The sequence below is a fragment of the Chiroxiphia lanceolata genome, chromosome 5 (genome assembly GCF_009829145.1).
Source record: "Chiroxiphia lanceolata isolate bChiLan1 chromosome 5, bChiLan1.pri, whole genome shotgun sequence".
NCBI classification, from domain to species: domain Eukaryota; kingdom Metazoa; phylum Chordata; class Aves; order Passeriformes; family Pipridae; genus Chiroxiphia; species Chiroxiphia lanceolata.
In genome coordinates this window covers 9,086,740-9,112,909 of record NC_045641.1, presented here as the reverse complement: position 1 = coordinate 9,112,909, position 26,170 = coordinate 9,086,740, and the positions used below count along the sequence as shown (strand labels likewise).

At 37.5% G+C, this 26,170-nt stretch overlaps 1 protein-coding gene across 1 annotated transcript in view; it reads right to left on the bottom strand.

The window, feature by feature from the left end:
- The window catches only part of SEMA3A (semaphorin 3A), a 163,774-nt gene that overhangs the window by 46,295 nt on the left and 91,309 nt on the right, over positions 1 to 26,170 (bottom strand). Inside the window, 2 exon segments of the mRNA XM_032688743.1 lie at positions 13,117 to 13,236; positions 19,890 to 19,983. Coding sequence (XP_032544634.1) covers positions 13,117 to 13,236; positions 19,890 to 19,983 — 214 coding nt within the window.

Below are 26,170 nucleotides of genomic sequence, written 5' to 3'. Positions count from 1 at the left end.
CAAACATGGAGCAGAACTGAGTATTGATAATGACAACCCATTTACACAATCTTGTGGAAAAAGTTGATGACTCACTAGTCCATGTAAAATATCTCATAGAAAGGTTTTGCACCTTTTTTTCTCATGGAGCTTTTTTCCAAGAATAGGACGCAGAGACTAAAGGAGTGGATAAGTGAAGAGAGCTGTGCCCCATGAATACCAAATTTTACAGTGTGTCAAATGTTATTATAGAGCTCAGGAAATATGAATAATCTCACTGACATCACTGGAACACTTTTTCTTACTTATAAAGATATTGAATTTTGCTCACATGGCAATAAAAGAATCAATAAACACCAATCCTCAGATATGTAGCCATATTCATAGATAACGTATCATCACTGAATGTTTGCAACTGTTTCATAAGAGCTGAGGAGTGAATGGGAAAAATATGTAATCCTGTCTTTAAAATAACTTTTCTTCTGCTTTTTCTGAATGATCATCTATATAAAAAGCCATCCATGAAAGGTTATCTTATTTCTGCTTATACCAAACCCTCTACTAAAATCGTCCTACAAATCTTGCTGTACTTACCTGAACAGAAATCTTTAAAATCTACCAAGAGGAAATGAAATTTAGATATATATAAAGATATGCTAAAAATACTCTTTTCCATAATCCAGGAATCTAATAAAAACAGCCCATTCCTGAAAAAGGTAAATCAGAAAGGGAATATTTTGTCTCCATTTACTCAGTGTGTTTGTGGCAGCCCTAAGCGCTCAGGAACATCAAATTCTACTGGATGTTGTACAATAAATGCTAGTCTCAAAGATTTACAATTTAATCATTGTCTTTGAAAAAGATAATTTCCCCTCCTAACATAAAACAATCAGCCTATAATCAGCAGTGATACAGACCTGACAGCAGAGAGAAAAAGAGCTAAAAGGCTTATCAGCTGGCTGTTCAATTTTGGTGGGTCACTCTCAACAGTCTTTTGGGCAACACTGCATCATTTGACACTGAAATTGAGATTCTTAAAAGCAATGTTACCACATTTCAATAATACTGTGTTATCTGCACACTATCATCTGAGGTATTTACTGCTACTGACTATCAACTATTAGCTGATGATTACCTGTATACTTCGACAAATCTTAGATGTTACCATAAATATCTTACCATGTTGCTTTACTATGCCTTTTTTTTTACTGTATGGTATGTAAAAGCACTTATCCACATGTTTAAAAAATCAGATTTAAAGGTTACCTTTCAACAAAGGTGGATTTATATAAGCCCATAGAATCCAATGGAATAGCAAGGGGTGAGATACTTTTGACACCACTTTGATACATAAAGCTAGACACTGAAGTCTGAGATAAGTAGTATAGGGCATTCTAAAGATCGGGGGGGGGGGGGGAGGGGGGAAAGAAGGACCACTTTGGTAATGCACCAAAATGGAAAGTTCAGGACCTATTGCACTGTCAAAATTTAAAGGTATCAAATGAGGAACCATTTGTCAAGCATTTTGTGTGTCTGTGATCTGTCCGTCATATCTGATAACTGAAATTCTGTGAATTCTTCTTTGTTTATTTTCTCTGTTATTTAGTCAAACATGCTGCCTTTGCAAGTGAAAAGTAAGTATCCATTTGTCTCTCCCATTTGTTGTTTTCTCCCTTCCTTACACCACAGCCATGAATGAGGCTCTATGGGCTAAATGATGCTGGTGGTGACATCCCTTTCACCCTTTTGTTTTGCAGGTGTTGCCTGACAAGAGCCCCGGGAAGAACACGATGAAGTGGCTCAAGTGGGACTGGAATAGTTTCTATCCTAGAAACGTTGGTTTGCAGAACTAAATGAAGAAAAATCACTAGAAGTTTTTGCATCAGTTAAACCCCTGCAAATAGTGAAAAGTAATCTGATGGGAAATTACATGCCATATTAAAAATAGAGTTTCCTAATTAGGTGTTTCCTTTCCTCCTCTGCTGAATGGCAAGAGAAATATTAAGATGTCCACAGTTACAGCACAAAAGGGTCTTCAAGATGTAACACTTGGTATACCACAGTATTTCAGAAATAATGACACTATAAAATCTGCAAGGAATTAACAAATCTGCATTTAATTGCAACAGATGCTCTATCTACGTTTCTTGATCTTACCCACTCTTTGTGTCTACCTCATCACAAAGTACTTAGGTTCGGTGTTACTTAGTGTTAAACTCAGTCCTGCTCTAGTCAAGTTCACATCCACAATTCTGCTAAATACAGAAGTTGAAATAATATCCTTGATAACAGAGCTTGATATTAGCTTTGTTATTCTCTGCTAGTGTGACTTTTGAATTGTGCTCTTGAACTACCTAAATGTGCCATCGATATTTTAAATACACTGATGTTTCCACTTTTGTTGTAAAAATAAGTTTTTAATACTACACAGTATTTAACAATCTAGTACCAGCCATCAGTTTGATATCAGCCGTGACATTATTTAATTTTCAGAATCACAGAGGTTAAAGCTCACTGAACTATAAACAGTTGGAAACATGGAGTGTAATCCCAAGGCACAGCTCTGCACAAGCTGTAATTTAAATCATATTGCATGCTAAGCTGAAAAGGCAGTGCAGGTCCCAGAGGGCATGAATAAATCTGCAGTCACTGATTTGCCACACACATTTGTGTTGGGATTCTGTAACTGTGCAAATGTGATGTCTTCCTTTAGAGTAGAGGACCTGTCATCTACTGAGATTTGTAATTAAATAACCCAAAGAACAAAAGCAATTACTCAGCCTTACAAACATTCAGGTTGAAATATGTGTGATTTCATGAACAAAGAGAAGGGAAGTTACAGAGACAGAGAGAAAAGGAGGCTTTGAGTCTGCAATAATTCATCTGTGTTTAGTGCTAGTGGAGGTTTTAATGTGTAGACCAGGTATTCAAATACCTGGCTTACTTTGAACTAATAATTCTGTCATCACAGACTCCACTGTGAGGTGGATGTTACTCCAGCTAAGGAGCCAATTATGCTTCCAGATGGCTCCATGCCACCTCAGGTGTCGGCTTTGAGTAATCAGTTGTGTTAATTGCAAGCAACACTAAATGCCTTTTGGGACAAGCAATTCACGGTTCAGGAATGTTAGTGTAAAGGGGGTAGGTTCAGCCCCATTAGCGAGAGCAAATCACAAAGTTTGCACAGGTTGAAGGCTAGGAGCTGTAATTTTATGGAATGAGGGAAAAAGGTGGGAACAGATTAAGGGTCTGTATCCTCACATCATTAACTCTGCTGGGCGTGCTGGGCATCTCAGTGACTTGATGGGGTAGGAGCTACGTGGTGGTGGAGCCCTTCATATTTTCAGCTGAGCATCTCTGTCCTCCCATTCCCCTGGGTCTGTCAGGCATTGTGATTCAGGTCAACAGGGCTAAGACATTGGTTCAAAAGAAGATACCTCAACTTCCCATGAACATGGTCTCCCTCACATTTGTTGGCATTTCCTTTCTTTCTGTTTGGCATAGTGGGAAAATAATATTTTTAAAAATACATAGGAATTGTTTTATATAAAGGAAATATTATAAGAGTGCTAGTAACAGTGAATGCCATAAATGGATGACAAAAAGTGACATATATTAAAAAAAAGCCATTAATAAAATGGAGCATAATAATGAAATGAGCTGAGCACTGTAGTGAGCAGAAATCAGATCTTGGCTGCACTGGGGACATTGTCATGTATTATCAGTTAAAGATCTGGCCTATTATATTTTTCAGTATCTATCTTTTGTCTCACTACCTGGATAACAAGTTTTAGCCAGTCCATCTATTCACAAGTCTAATGCATTTGCCCATGAGTCCCAACACCAGCACTATTTAAAAGAAGAATCCTGCCCAAATGTTGGAGGTGATGAATGGGAAGCTTGGATTGAATCACTAGAGATAAAGGGAGTTAGTGTGTGGCAGGGAATGGGAGGAACTGGTACAAACCTCAGAGTCTGCAGGTGCTTAGAAACAGCGTGGAGGCTCAGGAAGTGTCTCTAATATCCTTTAGAGGTTCAGTCCCTGGAGTCCCACATGGACACACAAAGAAAACTTCTTACAACAAAGCCATCTTATTTCTCCCTTTAACACAGACTAAAACATTGCCAAACACTTTTGCGTCTGAAGCTGTGATTTCCACTAAATTCAATGCAACTCGCTCAACACTCTCTATTTTTGTGTGGCTGAAACCTCCACTTCTTCCCCCACCGCCCCGCGGCCAGCGTGCTCCAGTCACATCACACTTAACCTTTGCCTTGGCTTCTCAAAAAAGAATTTGTTTCACTCTATTCACGGCTTCAACAGTTTGGCAAACTGCACTCGAGTGCCGCGCTGGGCCTTTATATTGAACACACTAATCTGATTGTTTTTCCACTCTACAAACTTTGGGTCAACAATCAAGCTGCTGCCAGAAACTAATTAATTTGCAAACAGGCCCCATTTTCACAGGGGGAGAGCTTTTGAAACCTATGTCAGCAGAGCTGGTCACACCATGGTGACATGTATTGTCATGGCATCCACTTTTCTGGGTAATTCTCCTCACTAATTTTTCACCACACACATGAACTCAAATTACCCAGTCAACAGTAAATCTCTATTGAATGCCCACCAAACTCTGAACGTGGTGGCCCGAGAAGAGGAAATTGGTATTGACAGGGTCAACCCTCATTAAATTGATGGCTAGAGCAGAAGGGAAAAAAAAAAAAACAACACAAGAACGCAAAAAGAAAATTCGGATGTATGTCATATCCCAATGAAGGGGGCTGTAACAGACCCGCTCCTGCTTTGTTTAAATCAATTAGTATTCTGCTGTGTGATTCCTACAAACAGATTTCTGCTTAACTTTTCTGAAAAACTGGTTAGTGACTTTTGTGAACAAGAAAGGAGGCACAATTTGGAAGCTAAAAGTCACTGTTTTTCAAGCATCAGAGCTGTGATGAGCTCTCACAGAGATCTCAGAGATCATGGGAAACCAACTTGAATTTGCAAGTCCTATAACACAGAGGCTTTGTCTTTGGCATCCTGCCACCTAATCTGAACTTTTCTTTGCTTAAGCTGATTCGGATCTTTGCAAAAATGATAATTACAAAGAAACCTGTGTTGTGTAATTTAAAGTGGGTTTTACACCAAAAGCAAAGCAAACTGCAAACTTAGAAACTGAATGCTACACTTGTCCTGGAAAAATTACTCTTTTTTTCCTACTGAAATTCATCTCTAAGGAAAAAGGAGAGGCATCCTGTGAACTGATGTATGTGGGTAATATGTATACATATTTTAATATATATGTATAGATATATATGATCTTTTTAATCATACATTAACTGAAAGTAGTACCCAAAGCTTTCTAGTAGAGATCATTGCCACAGACACCACTGATTGAGTTATATACTGAGTTTGTCACCTTCCTGAAATGGACAGACCATCACTTTAAAAAGCCATCCATTGCCAACTTTAAAAGTTATCCATTGAAAGAAATCCATAGAAATAAACAGTTCTTCTAAGTTAAAAAAAAAAATCTGATTATTACTGATAAGTAGAAATTTGCAGGTGTGACAAGGGCATAGACATCCAGGATCAAGTGTGGACTCCTGGAGTGCATTTATGCAGTTGGGTTTTTACACAGCTCCTGCTGCTGGAGGCAGCAGATGAGACACAGATTTGTTTCTCTGAAGGATGACTATAGAAAGCAACTCACCTGGGTCATCAAATTTGAGCCTGAACACCCAAATGAGATCACCGGATTTGTCCTGTACAGAGAGGTGCACTTGTTTATCCACATCTAGCATCTATCCAGAGCTTCCTTTGGTTCTTTCATCCAATTGCCTCCCCAGAGAAGTAAGAGCACAGATGATGGGAAAGGCTACACCCTTAGATCTTACCCTGACATGAGACTCATCAGGATTTACTGGGTTATTGGCCTGATATATGTTGATATGTTGACCTTTCCATTCACTGTTGAAATAAAAACTTCAAAATTTGGCAATTTTAAGGCACATCACCAATAGACCAGTTCAGTGCACAAGAGTGGGTGTAGATCCCAAACTGGCCATCACTGCCAATTCTCTGTTTAGAAAGACTATGCTGTACTGATCTCTTTGGGACTGGGGTCATAGCCCACATTGCTTTTTTTAAGAACTATGAACTTCTTTCCTAAAATTGTACTATATGCAGCAGATAAACTTCTCTGGTCTCCAGTGGAAACAGTGCACAAAGAACTTTGAGCTCTTCAATTATTTTTTATCTTATATTCTCTACAGAGTCACAGTACAAACTTCAGCAAAGCATGGTTTCTAAACTACACTCCCAGCTATTATCTTTTTTGACATGGATAATAAGGCTGACCAAGTTAAAACCCATAAATGAGCCCACGGTTAACCATGTAATATACACATATCCTAAGTCAGGTGTTCCTGAACTAATTTGTATCCTAACTTGCCCAAGCATATTATGGCTATAGCTCAGACCAATACATGTACTGATGCAAGTCTTTTTGCTTCAGGTCGTATTCTCTACAGTGTCAGGAAGTCTTCCAAATGTGAACTCAGACCAGGAGAATGTTCTCTTCTGCTTCATCTTCCCTACCCACTTTTTCCACTCCAACCTCAAAACTCGTCCCTTGGCTACTTTTACCAACTTTTCATACCTAAACAGAGCAAAATCTCATCCACGGCATCAATATTTAATGAAGAAACTTACCTAAACCTAGGGGGCACTGGGACAAAGAGAGAATGAGAAGATCTATTTCCTAGAAGGATTTAAAATAATTTCATTTAGACCACTTTATAGGAGATTATAATATTTCTGGCTATCTTTACCCACATCTTCATGACTTTTTTCACATCCTGATAATTGTTAAGCACATTCTCTAATAATTACTTGGTCTTCTATTTCTGAACCAAATGCTTCTCTTCGTATAAAGATACAGGTAAAAGTTATCAGACAGCATGAATCAACTGATTCAAATACACAAGTATCTTTTTATCAAGTATTCAGAGGGAGTTTGGCTTCCTGAACTGTAACCATTACAGATTAGTGATAGGATAAATGTCAAGTAATAACAATAAGAAAGGAGTGTTTATTTTGTGATTTCAGAAATTCTACATTTCTTCCAAGGGAAAAAAAGAAAAAAAGAATGAGTTGTAACAAAAAATGTATAGAAAAAAAGACTTGTTAGATTGCAATGAGAAAAACAATTCAAAATTCATATTCAATCTCTAAAATTTGGTTCTACAGACTTAAGGGAGAAAAAAAAACCTTGTAAATTGAGTTTGTATGCCATTCTGTTCACAGCATTATGCCACCATCACCATAGTTTCTGAGCACTTCCTAGCACTGTGTTAGGTGACATTAGCATTTGTCACACATGGAATTTATCACAGTGAAATTATTTATTACTATTCTTAGCAATGAAGATAATGGGAATGGGGGTGGGAGAATGCATTGAGTGAGAAATGAGACTTGCATATATGGACATGTTTTGTTCCTGCAAGGGTCGGAGTTGTTCATGCCTCTATAAGCAGTGGTGGGAAAGTGTGGAACTCGGTCCACGCTACAGCCTGCATGATAGCACATTATCAGCTGCCTAATGTGGTTCAAATATAGAAATCCATATTTTAAATGCAAGAGATCTTTTCAGGGCAAAAAAAAAAAAAAACACCAAAAGAACAACGAAAAGATTAACATACACAAAAAATCCCCTCACTGTTTTTACTCATAAGGTTGTTTAAATATGTCCTTGTAAATTTATGAGAATGCAGACTCTAAGAGACTTCTTAATCTACTCACTGTAGTCTCTTCCAATGTCAGGCAAATGTGCTATATAAAAACACATGAAAAGTTACCTGAGTTCTCATTAAAGCCAGCTAAGCTGCCTCACTAACTACTTCTATTGGGCAGTTTTTTCTAATTTCATTCCCACCATGGTTTAATACTTTTAATTTGAAGACTGAATATATTCATATGCAGTTCGCACTTTTTTTTTTCATGCTGTTTGTTTAAATAGCTCTTTTCTTGCTGGAGATTTAGTGTATTTGTAGCACCCACCAACTCCTTTCTCCAGTTATATCTTAGATGTATTTTGTGAAACAACCCCCAGGTACCAGGACGGTTGGGTTCTGTCTGCGCTGACAGGTCAGCCCCTTTCCACATCTGCTTACCTTTGGTGGCATGTATTTTACTGCATGCTGTATATCTGGATTGGGAATGTGTAGGAGGTGAGCTGAAAAGTGTGAAACCAGGAAGGCATTTAAGGACAAGGGAGTGGCACAGCAGAGGGGGGCAGCAGTGGATATAAGTAGGAAAAGGGTTTGGTGTGGTTGACCAAAGACAAATTATAGGTTCAGTGATCAGCAAATGAACACATCCAAGTCTCAACAAGAGTAATTAATTTCTAACATCTTGACACAGGTAATGCATTTTATTAGAGAGATAAAAATACTATAAACTATCTGAAATCTTGTCTTCCTCTTGCCACACATTACTCTCCTGTGCAATACATATATATTCAAAATTAAGTGTGTGTGATGACAGTGCTGGGACATTCTACAAAGTGCCATAAGTGGAAACAACACAAAGTGATGGCTAAAGTTCTGTTTGAATGCCAGGAGAGTATCAAGGCCATGTTTCCTGCCTCAGAGCCTGTGAAATTTAACAGGGTATTTTCTTTTTTATTGAGCAGTCACTCAGCTTCTATAATTCTCAGCTGTTTATGTAAGTGTAAAGTAAAGATTACCAAGGACAATAACCCCAGGGGACTAAGCACAGCTACTACTCCACTTTAAAAATTAAGCCATGGAAAGTATGCTAAAATAATATCACAGAGTGGTTTAAACCCATAAAAAGCACGGAAATTCCAAGCCTGGAAATCCAGACAGTCTCTCTTAACCCCAGGTCTAGAAAAGAAGGTGAGTGAGGCCAGTATTTCTGGGGTACAAACCAGATTCATAATACTATCTTAATGCAGCTTTCATGATTTCATTTCCCATCAGATCTTCCTCAGCCCCACTCTGCTTTGCTTTTAAAATAAATGTTTATGGTTATTCATTTTACAAAACATTAGCAATTTAAGGCCAGATCCCCTGTACTCAAGTCAGAGAAGATGGGAGTAGCTCCAAGCTCTCTCCTTCCACTCCTCTAATCTTCAGCTTGAAAAAACTGCCTTTGGTGCACTGCTTTTGCATTGCTTAGCATTTGCTCTGGTACACTGCACTGCCAATTCTGCCTTCTTGCCTCCAGCCATGCCCTCAGCCCTCGCATAAATGCTGGGAGGGTGCACAGCAAACACTGCCTGTGGTGCACCAGGGAACTCCCTGGTACCAGGGGGAGCTGCTCCCACCTGCTCGGGCCTCTGCTCATTTCTTCTTTTTTTTTTTAACTGCTGAAGTAGTTCATAGAAGCAGGACCTGATCTACACTTTCTCGAAATAACACTGGGTTCTGATGGCTCTGAACTATGAGAGGCAATGGCACATTTAAAGGGAAACATGTCCTTGCCTTATAGGCAAAACTTTTTAAGATGTATTTGTAACATCAAAGATGTTGCTCCTTACAGTAAAGCTGGACAGGAGTTGTTTCCAATTTCCAATGTTTCAAATGTTTTTTCCAATTTCAGATTTTTTTTTTCTGAAAGGCCAAAACTATTCTTGACCCTCAGTGGGACCAACTAAGACTGCCAAAGCTTTTCTGTGCAGAGAAACTCCATGTGCGTACCAGAGGAGCCAGTATTGTTCAGTGTGTGCATGAACATGGCTTACAACAAAGTACATGATTCAGTCTGGGGCACTGAACTGTGGCTTTTCCTATCCAAAATGACTTCCCTGAACACCAGCTTATTTTACTGTGTTTTTGCAAATGCCTCCTTGTCACATCTGGCCAACTCTGCATCAATAATTAAATATACACTGCTACAGTGACTGATGTATGGTTCCCTAGCTTCTACATGAATACTCTGACTACATGGCTATAGAATCAGTCTCCCTTGTTTTATTTGGCTTGGTGACTGTTTAATTATTTAAACAAAATGAAAGCTTTAGAAGCCTGTGAGTATTTAATATCTCTAAAAGACTTAAAAAGTCTTTAAGGGCTGCTGGTCAGACCTTCTCTTGGGCTGGGCACAGTTCTCTTCCCAAAAACATACACCTCCTCTAAGAAGGTTGAGCATCTCCAGAAAGGGACTGTGTGTTCTCTATAGGATCTCTATGTTCACATTTAAATCCCAAAAACTTGATCACTCTGTGCGGTGTTGTCCTACTTTTATGCCAGTTCAGGGTAAGACTTAATTTCTGGGAAGTTTTCAAGCTCTTCACGTGCAACTGTCTTCTCCTCTCCATTTTTGGTACCAAACAGCTGTGTTTTCTGCACCCTGTCAGCTCTGACCTCAGCTTTAGTATGGAAAGAGCCATTTTAAGCTCTTGCTCTGACTGAAGTAAACATTAGCAAGGTCTTAAGACTGGATGCCTTACCACCTAACTATTAAACTCTATGACGATGAGAATTTGTCTCTGTTAGTTTGACCAGGATTGCTGTTCTTCTGCAGCTTTCAATACATGTCCATTAGAATACTGTTTTTTAACCTGAGGCTAAACACAATGTAGAAAGCAACTAGGAAAGTAAACCCTCCACTACATAGCAATCTACGTCTTTACTGAAAAACACATAAGGGTCTGCAAACTTAAGGTTCAAAAGTAGTTTATACAGATCTTTAAGAAAGCAGAGCACACCTCATCCTTCACTGAGAGCCTGTTTCATTAAAAGTATATCCACTTTAAATACATGCAAACACAGACCATCTTTTATAATTATATTTTAAAAAGACAAATGACAAATAAAAAAGTAATCAAAGGACTGGCATGCCTGCAGAGTTTCAAACCCAAACAATTATCATTTTTGGATTTCCCTGTTAGATGTTGAAATTAGGAGTACTGTGTGGAAAGGCTGCCAGGGTCTTATCACTAGGAAATTAACAGTAAAGCCTTAGAGCCCTTAATAGGAATGTTGTAGTGCAGATTTTAGGCCAACCTTTCCATATTAGGAAGGTAAAAGCATTAAGTTGCAACTGAGAGAGATTTCAAAAATGTACTTAAGGATCGTTCTTTATTAAATTATGGACAGCTATGAGAGTAATTTCTAAAGGTTTCAGTTTGATTCTTATCTTGTTTTAAATTAGTTTGAAACTTTCCATGCAGAAATATAGCACAAGAACTTTACTTAGAGTTGGAAATCATCTTCACCCTGTGATACAAAAAATGCTGTCTTTCTACTTTTCTGCTTATTTTGGACAATACTTAAATTCTAGAGAGCTTGAGGTTCATCAGCTTTTTATGTGCGACTGTCTTCTCCTCCCCATCTTGAGCACAAAGCAGTTGTGGTTTCTGCACCCTGTCAGATGTAACCTTAGTGCTAATTTGGGAAAAGCAGTTCTCACATTTAGTGCTGAAAGACTGATAACCGAATCCACAAAGGAATGACACATTTTCAGCGATGAAGTACAGGGGCTGTGGACAATGGCTGAGCTTTCCCACTGCATAAATCCTCCTGACTCAGCTGTCATTGTGCAAATCTACTGCACAAAAGCAGATTTTGCTTGCATGATTGGGCTTTATGTCATCATGACTATCATAACAAAAGTGGGTGTTGGTTATCTTTACCATTTTATTACTTTAGCAGGTACCAAGATAGATGGATATGTCCATAACCCTTGTACTTTACTGTCTACTGAAGTCCAGAAATCTTGTTTATTGTTATAATAAAATAACCAAATGAACAAAATTTCTGGGGTACTGGGCAAGCACAGACTCTAGAACTGAAATGTTCTCACAGTAGTGTACATGAATTGTGGCAAAAACTAAATTTAACAGCATAAACAACATATTCATACAATTTGTCATATTAAAATACAGATCCATATAACTTGTCATGTACATATTTAGATATGTGTATCTAATGTATGTTATATAGAGGGTTGTCAATCCAATCTGCAATGGCATCTTGTGGTTTTAATTATGAATCAGGTACTGAGTTTGTTATGGATTGTACATATAGTTAATGTGATATCCAGTATGATACTAGAAGTTCTTGAGCACCTAATAAGAAACTGTTTCAAAACATACTCTGCTCTTACACATTAAAATTTGTGTGAACAGTTTGCACTAAATTGCAAAACTACATGAGAAAACCTGAACCTCAGCAGAGACATAAATAACATGACTAGGAGTGAAAAATGGCTAAGAATTAAATATTTTGTGAATTCAAAACCAGAATGCAAGCAGCATATACAGCAAAAGCAGAGCTAGTTAACTCTTCAAAAATTAAAATATAAATTAACTCAGTAAATAGAGTTAGTATTAGTTAGCCACAGTTAGCTCTTTTAGACCATGAATTTTCATTTCCAAAATGCTCATATCCTTGTATAGCTAAAGCCAAGCGTAATTCTATTTGAGCTGTTGGAATTTTGACTTCAGTAGAACTTGGATAGAGTACTCAGAGGCATTCTAAACTATTCCGGTACAGGAAACCAAAACAAGATTTTCTCTGAAACTATCCTTCTCTCCTCATACACGCGAATAAACAACCACAGGCTTGATTAGTAATATCCATACAATAACGTAACCTTTGCCTTGTTAATATATTGGACATTTTGAAACCAAAATGCTTGGCATGGCCAAGACCCCTTTCACTTTTTCCAAACTCTTCACAACTCTGACTTGCTCAGGAAGTTCTGCTGATTGACTTTCTGCTGGACTTTGGTGGCCAGTATCAGATTCCGTTCAATCCAGTAAAAAATTAAAGCCTGTATAAAGTCTGTATAAGGCTCTGGAGGTACTTTGTGTTGATGTCTGGCTGATGCCTCCACAAGCCCTAAGCTTCTGTCTAACTTGCCCGACTGTGTTCCCTGTAGTATCTGTATGTGTTTTAAACTTAATCACACTCCTCAAATCTCAGTGCAATCAAAACAAAAGTGCTCCTTTATAAATCACTTTTGATTAGTTTAACTGGTCTAAGACAAAATTCTGCTCCAAATAAACGAGGGGTGTATTTGTCACAGGTGTTGCTGGAGTGAAGCTGTGTGGTAGTCTTTAATGGATAGAGGAATGTAACCAGAGAGATGTACATTTTACATACCATTTAGCCACCGGGAGTCATGCTGCTCTGTTCTGATGGGATGGTGATGCCCCAGAGTTCGGAAAATGGCAAAGTCCCTGCCCATGAAGTCTGCTGCTGTGCCAGAGTACAGTTCTCCATCTGTGGGAGGACATAATTGTAAGCAACATTCCTCAATTTTCCAGTCATGGTAAGTCAGAGAAACCTGTTGGTCCTATGTTCATATTACTCTAATAGGGATAATGAGAAAATTACAAAGCAACAAGCCATATGCAATGTATTGTCATTGAAAATAGATGATTAGACCCACTTTCTCACTGCAGAGCTTAATTGTAACCTCTTGCAAATGAGCTGTATCTCCTGACTGCTGGTGCAGCCACTTTTCAAAAATATGTTTGAATTCTCAGCCTGGAACAGTGGCAGGCAGTACACTTCACCCTGGCAGGCATGTGAAACTGCCCTGTTTATAACTGGAATTTGGACTGGAGGTTCCTCCCAATCTACTGGTTTTTTGTGACCCTGGGAACCAAAGAGTCCAACTCATTCACTCTTGCCTCAGAAAGGCCTTAGGTCTCTTCATTTTTTCATATAGAAAGTGTGTGGCTTCTTCTTTGGTTGGTTTGGGGTTTTGTTCTTTTTCTTTTTTTTTTTAATTTTTTAATTTTTTAAATTTTTTTTTCTGCGCAAGCGGATCCTCAGAAAACAGTCTGTTCTACAGGAAAGACAGAATACTCCATTCTCCTTCAGCCACCTTTGTAACTGTGATACTGGCAAAGGGTAACAGCTAAAGGAGAGAATAAACAAGATTATTCCTTGCTACCTTGACCCCATGCATTTCACAGTGAACAAATGAACTCAAAATTGATCTGTGACACTTCAGCCCATAAATGGCACATACCCAACCTACAGGGAGACAAAACTCATCCCAATGCGTCCCATCTCAGCCAGCTAGAAGTACCATGAAGGAGGCAGAGAGAGACACTGCCTAAATTCAAAGGAGCAGGTTGAGTTGAACACCTGCCAGCTGGTAGAAGGAATAATAATAGTAACTACATTGTAACGAGACCCACAGAAAAGAACCAGGGATCCAAGTACAACACATATCTCTCTAGCATTAATGTAGAGCTTGTCCATGAAATTACTCTGAAATCAAAATGCTAAAAATGTATTTTTAGGACTGTGTCCTTGTACATTTGAATGTGAAATGAAATACTCTACCCTATACTGCTAATATGAAATTAAAAAGTATTATTCCTTCCAACAACTATTTTCAAGCTACCCATATTACACAGGTCCCTTGTGAAAAAAAGACAAGTTTGAGGATAAGATAACTCTTTCTTTAGCTAAGGTAATAAATTTTTCATGGTCATGATGAACTCTACCATATCCTCATTTTAAAACACCCTTTAGAAACAAGTTTATAATTTTCATGGCAATTTTAAATATTTCCATGGTGGGACAACCAGATCCAAGCATGTCTATTGGATATCACTGGCATCTTTTCCCCAGGACACTGACACCATGAAATTGAACCTACAGTGGCTCTATACCATATGGTAGCCATGAAAGTCAGGAAGGGTGAAAACATGATAGCAGAAAGGCGTGGAATTGAATGAATTCACAGCAGAGATTAGAAGCAAATAGACCAGTCGTGCCCAGCAGGAGGTATAATCAGAAGTGAAACAGAACAGCATATCATTAATTAACGATTTATCATTCTTCTATGTCATTTTCAACTTTTTTTTGAAGGAGAGACAATCACTTAATTATAGTGATTATTACGTACAGAGGATGCAGCTGAGATTTTAAAGATCATAAAACCTTTTTTGCCTGTGAAAAGGGCTTTGATGCTATGCTTAACCTTTCTTTAACCTTATCTTCATTTTCTTGTCTTTCAGTCCCGAGTGAGTTCTGATAAATCAATATAAATCAAAGGGGAAAGAAAAAAACAACAAGGCCTATTTTTCTTCTTAGTTATCAACCAATCTAAAGGTCAGTCAACCAAGAAAAAAAATCGATATTTAATACTAAATTATTAAAATTAAACCAAACACAGTTCAAAAACTTATTAAAATTACATATTTCAAATAGAACTGTGTTTTTGGCGCCTCAGCTTCTAACTCGATATATAAACACCACTGGAAGTAACATATTTTCTAGGCTGTGCTCAGCTCAACTGACACTTTTTCATCAATGGTGACAGGATAAAAGTTTTGCCAATAATTGGCTTCAGCATATTGCAAATGGGGAAGGGGCTGTAGAAAACTAGCTGACCTTTCCATCCTTTCTCCTACAGCTCCTCCAAGTTTCAGTATACCTAGGCCAGCGCCTGCAGTTTGAACTAATTTGCTGTAGTCATGCAAAAAGGTAAATTTGACTTCTTCCAGACAGAAATACCAAGGAATACCTTCTTTTTCTTTTTTTTGTAAGGCTTTAGATAATTTTTGCTAAATTCAGGGTAAGCCTCAAGTCATGTCCCAGATGTGCACATCCTTTGAGTTAGTACTGTTCAAAAGCTATGTGAGGATTTTGCCTCCTGCCTAGACAGAAGTACATTCATCTTTGTTTCCCTGTGCATACTTTCTTTTGGACTGAAATTTACTCATTGCTGGTCTGGAAAATGATTCTTCAATGTCATGTATAGTCTTCACTGTGTTATTTCTACTGTCAGCAGTTTTAAAAGAAGTTTTCATTAAATTTAAGAAGAAAGTGGAAACTAAGAATTTGAAAACTGACAAACATTTCTGAAAGGGACAGAATGAAGGAGGGAAAAAGCTGAACAAAAACTTGTCACTTTATATTTCCAGCCCAGCAGCACAAAGCAACAACTGTCCAGAACTAGCTGATGATCCTCAGTTGTTTGCATAAGAAAGAACTCTGTTTTGGACAGCAACCACCTTAATCTAAAGGAGTAGCATGCTGACACATGAATGCAAACAGAAATACATATATTGACTGTACTAAATAAAGAGGCAACAATTAAAGTCCGTAGTAATGCTGATTTTTGGAAGGAAGGAACCATTTTCGCCTGTACTGTTCATAATCGGCATGGAACTAGAAACAACTCCCCAAGATCATGAGATACACAGATGCTAAAAGCTAAACAATATACATTTATTTGATAAAGTGTTCCTATTCAGCTCTTAGACAGGATTACATTCTTAACAAAAATAATTTGTGCAGAGTACAGAAGTGTAAACTTTCCTTTGGAAGTAATATGGAAGTTGAACAAATGAGTAATATAGGCAAAACCAAGCCTTGAATGTCATGACTGCTCTCACTGGTAAAAGGGTTCACAAATTAAATCTATCCTTGGGTAAAAGGCTTATTCACTAAAGTTGAGATTTGCAGACATAGAGTTGACTTCACTTCTTTTAAAGTCAATAACTGAAATTTCCCGGAAAGTAGAGTAATTCTAAAATCCTGAACCTCATATGTACTTAGTATCTAATTTCTAACAAATATAATACTAAAGTTCTTAACTGATGAGAAGCTACTGTATTTCAGATCACATTAATACATATTTGGGAGTATTAAATTACCTAAACAGATTTTTAAAAAATGAATCATGCAGTAATTGTTAACTTGTAAAAGAAATTATAAACTGCAAAAGAAAAAAAAAATCAGTGAAACACAGGAACATAAAACAATTTTGAGGATTCTGGATCACCAAAGCTTTCAAAAATCCCAAAGGGTCATTTCCTAAACACAAACTGATTGATACTGGGAAATGGTGTCTCCTTCTCTGAAGGTTTTTTCCAACTATCCCAATACAATTGCTTTAGTCTATTACATTCAGGGATATTTCCTCCTGTGATTATATTCCTTGGAAACCAAGTTGCTTCTCTTTTTCCTCCTGCACTGGAATAATCACTAGTGGTGGCCAGGGATTTCTTAGTCTCTACATTTTCATGCATTAGCCCACTCAGAGATTGTTTAGTTAGCAGCACATAGATGGGAATGGCTGAATAGTGTCTTGTATTACTAGGAGCTAGTTATATCATGTTCCCAGATGGCATTTACTTTAGAGTAGGGTAGCAATAGCTAACTTTAATGAACAACTGTTAAAAAAACAATGAAAAATGTTTGCAGGTGGATGGAACAAGGAATGTATACTGGCAAAATATTGGAACAATTTAATAACGATGAACTGTTTATTTTGGTTTTGTTTTGGTGTGGATTTTTTTTCAAATACTATTGATTTTTCTAGGACAGAGGGAAAACTGAACTCTTTACACTTACAAGAGTTTATTTCAGCTGAAATACAGAATAGACCTCCTCAGCACTAATGGCTTTAAAGATCTGAAGTTATCTTTTGCAAATTAACCTTGGTGTTTTGCCCAAATTCCTCTTGGTGATTACATTTCACTTACCTAAGATTTACTCTCTAGTATGGTGTCAAAAACATACTCTTCTTCTTCCACACTTTTCAAAGTCTCTGTTTAGTGTTTCTGATGAATGAGAGGTTATATTTCCCTCCTCTATTTAACCATATAAATTACTCTTCTCAGCTTTCTTTTATCTTCCTGATAGTTACTTTGCATTATTAATTATAACACTGCATTTTAATGATTGCTGGGTAATTGCTTTACATAGTTGCCCTCTTAAACCTTAGATAAAACCATGGTCAATTGTGAGGACAAATATTCTGGCACATGAGGGGCCAGGAGTAACTGAGTTATTGTTCAGCTCAGGAGAACAGAAGAAGCAATCTATCCACGTCCTTCTTGATGTGAGCCCTTTGTGGTCCAGAGTCTCCTCTTGCCTTCATGGCCATTCTCACTACTTCACTCCAGTGCTACCTACTTCAGAGAGCAGTTGGACAAAACCCCTTCATGCAGTCATTGCTCAGCCAGTTCAGTCCCTGTTTCTCACCTATTTTGGTGGGAAGAAATTCTTTTGCTTTGGGTCATCATTTTACCATAAAATGCAAGTGGTTTTTTTTTGGCAAAGAGGAGTAAGACATTGAGAACCAGTGGTGAACCTGGTGTACACTGTGAAATATACACTCTGCATAAAGGATTGAGGTAAATAATCACTAACACAATATGACTGTGAGGCAACTATGAAGAGGCAGAGAAGAAAAGGTGCTTGTGTTTAGGATACCGGAATGTTACTTTTAGCCTCACCCTGAGTTTTGTATAAGTCACTGAAGTAGAAATTAGTCACTGGCTTTGAATGTTGAATTTGCACCATTTTCCATTGTGTTAATACACCCAATGGCTCTCACTGAAGCCTGATTCAAAACAAAAGGTCATGCCCTGTCTACTCTTTATTAGAAGGAAATATAAACAGAGTGAAAATCACAGTGATAGGAAGTGGGCTCAAGAAAGCAAAGATGTTTTAAAGACAAGCAATCTAAGCCAAGGGAAATAAGATAATCATATTTGTGCCGGACTGAGCAAAAAAAAAAAAAAAAAAGGAATGTGAAAAGCTAGACACTGTTGACTTTGTGCAGTTGCATACCGGGTATACCACGTAATACTGGCTTGTCATCATTCTCTTTCTTTATTGTATATTAAAGTAAATAGTAAAGCTATTCGCTTGAGAGTAGCTCTGCCACAAATTCAAGTCGCTTCAGGCACTAATTTATACGCTGGCCTTTTACACACACATTTTTTTCCTTTCTGTTTGTACAGGGTACAAGTTGGAGCAAGATCTGGATGTCTTTCTTGTTTTTCCTGTTAAAAAGTGTGTGTCCCCAGGGTAGCTCATCACCTGGGATCATTACAGGTTTCTAAGATCAGGAAATGAGGCACACTTAGGACTAAATTTCTGTTGCTGTCTATTTTGAATAGCTTAATTTTTAAATGCAAAGTAAATATAATAAGTGTAGACAGTAGGCAAGGCCCTAGACTAACAATATGGACAAAGTCCTGGAGAAACCAATCTATTTGGTTATGTGTCATTTCCCAAAGACTTCTGAGATAAAGAGAATCTGCAATTTTCTGAAACTATTGTTGGATTTGAAGTTGAAATAAATTGTGAGAAAGTTACATGTTAAGGATAAGGTGGCTACACCTAGGTAGAGTTGTTATGGAAAGCAAGATCTGTTTCATTCCTAATTTATTCTCACAAAACATCTTTTTGCCTTTTTCTGAGAAGGGGAAGGAATAACAATGGGCATAATTAATTTGATTAGATAAGTTAAATCAATTAGACAAATTCAATCAATTGCATTAGTTCAATTAGATTGACACAGTCCAGTTGCTCTGTATTTACATATTCCATGAAATGAAGTATTACCAATTCAGAAACACCTAATTTATTTAAATCCTTTTGTTCTGGGCAGGAATGTAATTGTATTCACTGTCAGACAGCTCTCTTCAGCTGAAACATCACCTGAGGGCCTAGACCTGTGGCTGCTTATGTGTCTCAGCTCACACACAGGTACAATTGAGTGATAAACCTTCCTTTGCAGCAAAACTGATGTAAGGAATGATTTGTTCCTGCTCTCACTTTGCTCTCAGCTGTGCTGGTGTGACCACCAGTGTGTCCAACCTGTAAATTGAGTGATTAAAATACCTTGACCTAGAAGTGAGAAGGAAAAACACTTTGCAGAATCAAGGCCTTGCAGGGTATAAAGCTGCTTTTGTGATACCTGAATCTTGGTTTACACTTCAAGACACCTGGGTCAACTGTATTCAAAGTGAAACCAGAATTACCTTAACTTAGAAATAAATTGCAGAAAACAAAAACCTGTCATATGTGCTGCAAGGAGGAAAAAAAAGCAGAAAATCAGCAACTATTTACAGTGACTGCACATCTCACTGAACTTGTTATGTGGTACCTACCCACTAAAAGCGAAGCTGTCAGCAGTTTGGGATCATAAGGGCTTTTCCCCCGCCCATTTTCAAAATGTGAATCTGCCATTCTAAAGATGTTGTCCTGTGGGATAAATAAAAAAAAAAAAAAAGGAAAAAGCAACATTATTTGATGAAAGAACACTGATGAGTAAGTTGAACACAACAGAGTGCAGAGGGTGCAGTTTATGTGATTCATACTGGGGTTTGTGGCTTAAGGAAGTCAAATTACGAGTGAGGATCTGCTAGAAGTGCCCGCCTCCTAATCAGTATGTGCTGAAGGCTAGTCAAAGGTACAAATACACATGCACAGCTTGAGTCTCTTCTGTTCTACTTCACATATAATTTACATGGTTTTGTAGAAATCTTTTTGCTTTCACTTAGAATACATTTGAGAAATAGTAACTAATGAATCAGGAATTTGAAACTTTTATCTGAAAAAAAATAAAACCTATTTTTCCCCGACTCTACTTTTCTGAGATATCCCACAACATGACATGATGCTAAATTCTGCTTTCCCTAGCCTGAGTATTAGTGACTTACTATTTCATACATCCTCAAATTCAATTTTAACTGCATCAGGAGAGCTTTTTATCATTATTATTATTATTCAGAAACATGCAACAAAACTTTTAAAATATACAAGATGAGGGTAAAGCATATGGGGATTTAAACTGAGATTAAAAAGGGCCTCAGTTAACACTAAGTCAAATGGAGGTCAGTAAATCCAAAGCAATGGGCTTTTCAGTACATTTAATTACTTTCATTTAAACTGAGGGACCAAGTCTGCCAATCAATTTGAATAGTGTGTTTATCTTATGTTTTGGACTGAGGGTAAAACCAGAGGAATTTATGCTTTTTGCACAGAAGACTTCTACATTCACAGAAGACTTGTGGAGGCCACACCAAAGCCTGACATTTCCATTTCCCACCTGCACTGTGGTTAATTTGCATTGACACCTAATCAAGTCAAGGAGCCCCAAAAAGAAGAGACTGATCTCCACCTTGGAAGTAGCATTCTCCCTGGTACCCTGCCTTCCCTATCTTACTCATCCATATTGAGCCCAGGCATGGGTCAGACTAGCGACCAAAAAATGGTGTTATTTCAAACCTATGGAGTCCATATTTCTGTAAGTAAGTCCCAGGCTATATCTTTTATTACAGGTTTGTTCAGTTACATCATGCTAGCACATATCTCTGTGCATTTAGTACATATTTTCAAAGGAAATTCATCAATCAGATGAATTTCACATTTCACTCCATTTACTGAAGAAAAAGGTGAAGGGAAATGGACTGTTAGCAGGATAGTAATCTGGAGGGGCTTACTGCACTGTAAGATAAAAAGGTTGGACATCATCAAGTTTGATCTCAGAATTCAAGTTCAACCTCCTAAGGCATGTTCTTGTACATGTAGCCTGCCTGATTATGTTTATAGTCATTCTGTATATGTAATATCTTACACAGTATTAAATGTCTTTCTTTCCCTTTGTCTTTCTTTCTATTTCTTAATAGCATAGGCACATTTCTTATTTCTCTCCAGTTTTCTGACTTTGCTCCTTCTAATCAGAAATGAATAAATAACCAAAAAGAAAAATATTTTTGAGATTCTACTGTAGGGTCCATACCTAGATCATACACAATAAATAAAAACAGTACATTGAGGATAATGCTAGACCTAAACTTCAATAATAGAAAATGGCACTAATGCTACAAGCCATTATTGAAAAATGTTATTATCAATCCATGTTTTAGTGGCATTTCTTCTTAGTAGATGATAACTGCTCAACTTGCACACCAATGGATATTTGATAAGGCTGTAAAGTCAGTGGCATAACAGTTAAGGCAGAACATATCCCCAAGATAATCCCATGTGTCATTATAAGGCAAATAAGAAACAGATGTGGAAAGTGATTTGGTGTAGGAAGGATCTGATTTTTGACTGTATTCTTCTGGGTTATGTCACTGTAACTGCTGATATTGGTGTGTAGCAGGCAAGAACGAGTGGAGAACAAGGTCACCAGAAGTCAGAGATGATCTATCCTCCTCTTCGTGTTTGTGGAATAAAACATTTGAAATAAGAGGCATGACATGTAAATCCCACAGTGTTTTTGTATTTCAGTTAAAATGCAATGAGGAGACATGTACTGTAAATTTCCAAATGTATGGGCGAGTAATGATGACAATAAATACATCACTGTTAAGTGTCAAATAAATGTATCATGGTTAGTCTGAGGCCCCAAGGAGTTTTGATAAACATGCTATAGGAAGTCTAACCTGTCACAAATAGGGCAACTTGCCCAAAAAGCTTTTTGGGTGCTGAAGTCAAAGTACCTCTATCTAGAAACCAACAATAAATACAGGCAACAGAGGAATAAACTCTTTCCAATGCACTTTTCACTCCCATTTTGAAAACCTAGGAAGCAATATGACTACTGATATGTACTTGATTATACTACTCACTGGTCTGTAGTATTTGCACCCAAAAATTATGCCCTGAGATGCCACACCAGCAAAAGATGAGATGAGAAGTCAATGTCAACATTTCAGGGTAAAATTTCACCTCTTCATTTTCAAGGTATACTTGATCATTTTCAAAAGAGTTAGTCTCTGGTCAAAAAATCTGGGCTATGCTCCCAGTGTTTTAAGTCCTGTCCACCTAAATTACACCTGTGTGCAGGCAGCAGGGAGGGAGTTGGCAGCTCTTGGGAAATGACTTGGTAGCAAGGTGAGCCTGCCTGGAGATAGCAAAGACCAAGGCTCTGCTCACAGATTTAAGGGACTGTGTGAGTGTGGCCCTTTTTGCATAGTACAGATAAGCTGTCAGCTAGAAAGAAAGCACACTGTTCTCAGAAAAATCCTGATCAGTTAATAATTTTGCTGCCTCTTGGATTTTTGCAGTTAATTGAATAAAAAGAATGGTACTGCAGTGAATCAGCAAATGCCTGAGCCATAGACAGCAAAATACCCTGTGTATTCACCAAATGCTAAATGCTTCTAAGTTTTATGAGGGCTATTATAGAATCAAAGACAAGAATTCATGACAAAGCAAGATTGCCAGGTGGGTGGAAAGTCTGTAGAAATGCAAAGAGAAAAATGAAAAAAAAAAAAATAAACAAAGAAAGACCTTTGTAACTCAACAATTAGTCCAATTTATTGTCTAAAACCCTTCATTAGTTGCACTGGCAGTCCAAAAGGACATTACAATGTAGTTCAAACCTCTTTTATGGATCCTCGTAGATAAAAACCTTGCTGTAACATGTTTTATGGGTTATTAAACTCTAGGTTTATATCTCACTGATGCTTCTTTATAATCCATAGTAAAACTCCTGAAAATTAGATTGTTTAGGTCTTGAAATTCCACAAACTCATAAAGACAACAACTGACTGCTGGCTCATGGCATGACACAAATTGTTTCACCTAGTAAATGCCTTGCATGGTAGGAGATAATGCTTCTGGCTCCTTAAAACACATGTTTTCCTGTAGCACATAGCGTGATAGACGGCAAGACTTAGCCAGAAAGAACTACAGTTCAGTCCTGGAAATGAATGAAAAAGTTATTGTGACTTCCCATGATCTGCCACTTCAAGGTTCCAGAGATTTGCTTTCAAACAGCTGAAATACAACTGAAATAATGTGTCATATCATGATACTGAGTGGTGACAAGACATTGCTTTTTGACTAGACTTATTTCATATCTTGTTATTGAACAGCTTCAGTCAGCCAGTGTGACAATAAAACATAGTGTTACATATACATAAACATACATATACCAACAGTATATCCATTTATAGATCGATCGATCTATCTGTCTATCTATATCTACCCAGAATGGTCATTTCTTAAACCATTTTTTGCCTGTCTGCCTGCAGCTAACCCATCAACTATCTCAACAAAACAAGAACAAGGAAGATGAAAACATACATAGGTTATTGTAAATATATATATTTTGTTTTCCAGTTTAGTACAATTGCCTTGCAAGTAAAAGTGTGGTTACTGGGGAAGCACTAACCTATCAGTATGGACAGCACTGACTGCTGAATTTCCAGGTTATGCTTTTCCTGAACCTTTTCTGGCAATTCTCACAGAACTGCAGAGTCTAATGCAGTGAAACCACTGTTGGTCAGTAGTGAATAAACGCAGTGAAAAAAATGATCTGAAGAGACTTTGTTGATGGAGTGTGTACAGCTACTAAGAAAGTATTACTGGTTTAAATTACAAGGCATAGAATGACAGCAGTGATGCTCCCCAGCCATTCCAGTACAATTGAAGGAACTCATATCCTTACCCTTGTAACCCCCAACCCATAAATAGAAAAGAACACATCTCTAGGGTATCTTTCAGGGATTAGCTGATCTCCACAACAAGCGGTTGAACAAGGAATGGTCCAGAAGCATTCAATATGCCAACTATCACAACCTTTGTTTCATGAAAAAGGTAGAGTTGGCCTTAGCTATGAGCATTTTTTACATTAACATTCCCCTTGCTGTTTTGACAGACTCTCTTGTGCTATGATGAAGTATTTTATAAAGCAAACTGTTAAGTCAAAAAAAAAAAAAAAGGACAAAATTCAAAACTAACACACCCCACACAAAACCCCAATAAAAATAGCCCCAATAGATTTCCAGAGTGCTTGGAGTATGACAATGCACCAGGAAGGAGTATCCATTTGGGAGACTTGAAAGCCCATGACAATGTCTCTTCACTGAGTCAGAAATTGCTGGCATTGAACTATTGTGCTCTCTGTTATTATTTGGTGTTGTAAATACAAAAGGAAAAGCTCCACTTCCCACTCAGAGAAAAACTTTCAGGCTTGTTAAGGTTTGGCATTAGTTGGGGTGGTTGAATTTGCTGCTCTAGTCACAGTCAGCGGAAAGCAACAAGTTCCTCTGAATGATGAGTCAGAGCAGCTCAGAACTGCAGTTCCCAAGGGCAGCATCTCTCGTCACTGACCACAGAGGTGACTTTAGGTCTAAGTTAAGTCTTTCTGAAATGAACACTGCAGAGGCAGCTGATTGGAGACACCTGACTTTGAAAAGAAATTGATGGTTTTGCTCTTTGGTGTTGTTTTTTCCCTTTTTATTTTTTCCTTTTTTTTTTTCTTCTCCCTTTCAATATATTAATTCCAGGGAATTTTTGATTTACCTCATGCACAATACAACTTTCTGTGCACACGTTTTATTACTATATCAAGAGTATTTCAGAAAGCCTTTTAAGTAAACTTTACTCCATGAGAAATGATTTACTTATGAATTGTGTTACTTTTCAAGAATAATTTTAAGTGAAACAACTGTGCAGGATATGGCCATGTTGTTATTGTTATTATATTTCCTATTTCACACTTAATCTATTGAGTCATGAAAACTGTTAAATATGAGGACTTTGGTTTCAGGTTTGGGAATCATGCTATTATGGAACTTTTAATGAGAAACTTTTATTAAATGCATCCCCACGGAATCGCTTATTTTTAAAAAAGTGCAAGTGCAAATAAATGTAATGTGAGAAATTATGCAAAAAATACAAATATTAAAACAAATGTAAATGTTGAGGCAAGTGGTAACCATTGGGGAAATAGGTGAAAAGTGATTGAAGCAATAATGCAACTGTTTTAAATCATTAATTATTTAAAAAAAAAAAAAGAAAAAAGAGAAGAAATGCACACAATGGGCTTCTGACTTTTAGTCTTTTAGTCTTCAGGCTCTATGTGCTATAGGGGTTTTACCCACACACATCTGGGGGACACTGGGCTCTGCAACATCTTTATTACATTTTGTTTATCCAACTTGAGGCTTAGTAGAATTATAGTTATGGAAACCAGTTTTAAAATCCTGTGGGAAATCACTCTAAGTTACAGATCTTTAGTAAAATGGTGCTCCCAAAGAAAGGCCTCCAGCTTCCGTAGGACCTGGAACTGAAACTTTCTTGGAATCCTGTGCTGTGCTAAAGGGGACAGAGAAGGAACTTCCTTGAAGAGCATTTACCTGCAAAACTGGTCATGAGCTCTAAGGTCATCTCCCAGACTCTAACCCTCAGGCAGTATGATCACTTCAAGACCTCTCAAATAGTCTCTACATTATCCTGCGTCCTCTTCTTCAGATTCAAAGAGATATTCTTTCTACTAAACCACTACACTTGTAGATATTAATTTTGGTTCCTGGAAATCTTACTTTTGATATCAAAATAAAGAGCTGTTGAAATGATTACCAGCTCCATGCTTCATTGTGTAGATTAATGAAAGAACAGAGCTCTCAGAGCTCTTGGTTTGTTTCTCCTT